Here is a 1,679-nt window from a genome sequence, read left to right as displayed (position 1 = left end):
GTGATACATTTTATTTTTCAGGATTCACAGATGAATAGAAAGTTCTAAAGTTGCTGCATAAAATAATGACCATTAAAGCCACACGATATTATTCGAAAACTCAAATTAAACCTTTTTGACGTCATAAAAACTCAATCAGTACCTGATCTGTCAACTGTGCATTTGCATAAATTCTGTAGAAACCATTATAAAAAACAGAGTTGGGAACTAAATGACCAGAATGCAAAACTAAATCCCTCTGAAATGCCATTCTCAGAAAAAAAACTGTGATGGCACCTTTTCAAAAGGAACCAATATGTGCAATTGGAGTACTATTATGTACATTACAGGTACTAATATGCACCCTTTAGAGGTAAGTAAGGTACAAATGTGTACTATTGAATGGGTGTCGCTGCAGTGACAGCTTTTGTACCTGATTTCCTGAGAGTGTATGGAAGTAAGAAGTGTTGCAAACGTCATTTGGTGTCGACTTTAATCAACCACTGATCCAACAAACCAGCAGTATCCAGCTCAGAAACTCCTCGACTCGACACAGAAATGTCTGTGACAAGACCACCCAATGTACTTTTCTGTATTCATTTTTACCTGCATTTTGACTTATGAATTGCATTTTGTTGTTTTATGGTTGCTTTTAACATTTGATGTCCTTCCAGTTCCCTTCTACTGAATTTCTCTTTCATCGATCGCCTCTCTTTTGAGCAGGGTACTTCTGACATGTTGAAGTTTTTGATAAGTCTCATACGTGCCAGATTGGATTAATCGTTTCACCTGGGTTCGGTAGGATGTGATTCATGTAAATTATGTGTTTCCAAAGGCTCTTTCACACCAAACACCAGTGCGGTTTTCAATAGACGCTATGGATTCCTGTGGAGCTCTTCAGAACGGAGATGAGCATTCGCTTTGTAGATTCACTGGCACATCAACACAGAGTCTGTATTCTGTGCAATAATTAAATAAAACATTGAATAATAGATACAGGACTGAAGGTGCATTAGCCTTGCACCAACTACTGCTTTTGTTCAGTTCGATTATTTGCTTGAATAGACGCTTCATTGTGTTCGATGTGAAAGACCTCGAGAGTGTCGACTTTTCTGCTTGATACTAACACGGTTGGTTTTCTTTGGGTTTTCAGCTGCAGAAAAGGGAACGTTCGTGTCGATATTTTGTCCAGGTATTTTCCTCTTTATATTTACGCCGCATTCATCCTCACGTCTCATGCTTTTCTCTTCATTCGCACCCCAGCTCATGTTCCTTGTGTTTTTGTGAGGTCCTGTTGTTGTCATTTGAGGCCTTGAGCAAATTTAACCTCCACCTTTGCAAATTACCCATAATAATCCACTCGCTCTTAAACGCTTCCGTGAGCGAACGCACCCTTACGATCACAGAAACACGCTTGTGAAAAGAAGTGCACTTAAGCATGCTTTTATTGTGGAAATAATATGCTTTAACATAACATACTTAAGTGTGAACTGTTAATTGCAATTAAATTAAAATGTATTATTGTTTCATTTTATGTAAAATACAATTAGCTGAGTGCTTTTGACCCACTTAAGTTGGACTTAAGTACATCTTTATATGTAATTTCATAATGTCTTCTATTGTCTTTGAAATATGGTTAATGTACTGACACATATTTATGATCAACTAAAATATACTTTAATGTTAATTCTGTTGAAATT

At 36.9% G+C, this 1,679-nt stretch overlaps 1 protein-coding gene across 1 annotated transcript in view; it reads left to right on the top strand.

The window, feature by feature from the left end:
• Positions 1–1,679, top strand: part of LOC107550169 (adhesion G protein-coupled receptor L3-like) — a gene marked incomplete at its 3' end in the record, with an annotated part of 105,164 nt that overhangs the window by 83,546 nt on the left and 19,939 nt on the right. Inside the window, exon 7 of the mRNA XM_016231405.1 lies at positions 1,133–1,171. Coding sequence (XP_016086891.1) covers positions 1,133–1,171 — 39 coding nt within the window. The remainder of the gene's footprint in view (positions 1–1,132; positions 1,172–1,679) is intronic.

Source organism: Sinocyclocheilus grahami, unplaced genomic scaffold (genome assembly GCF_001515645.1).
Source record: "Sinocyclocheilus grahami isolate Dianchi unplaced genomic scaffold, SAMN03320097.WGS_v1.1 scaffold390.1, whole genome shotgun sequence".
NCBI classification, from domain to species: Eukaryota; Metazoa; Chordata; class Actinopteri; order Cypriniformes; family Cyprinidae; genus Sinocyclocheilus; species Sinocyclocheilus grahami.
The sequence above is the reverse complement of the archived record's forward strand: the minus strand, read 5'-3'. Positions and strand labels throughout refer to the sequence as shown.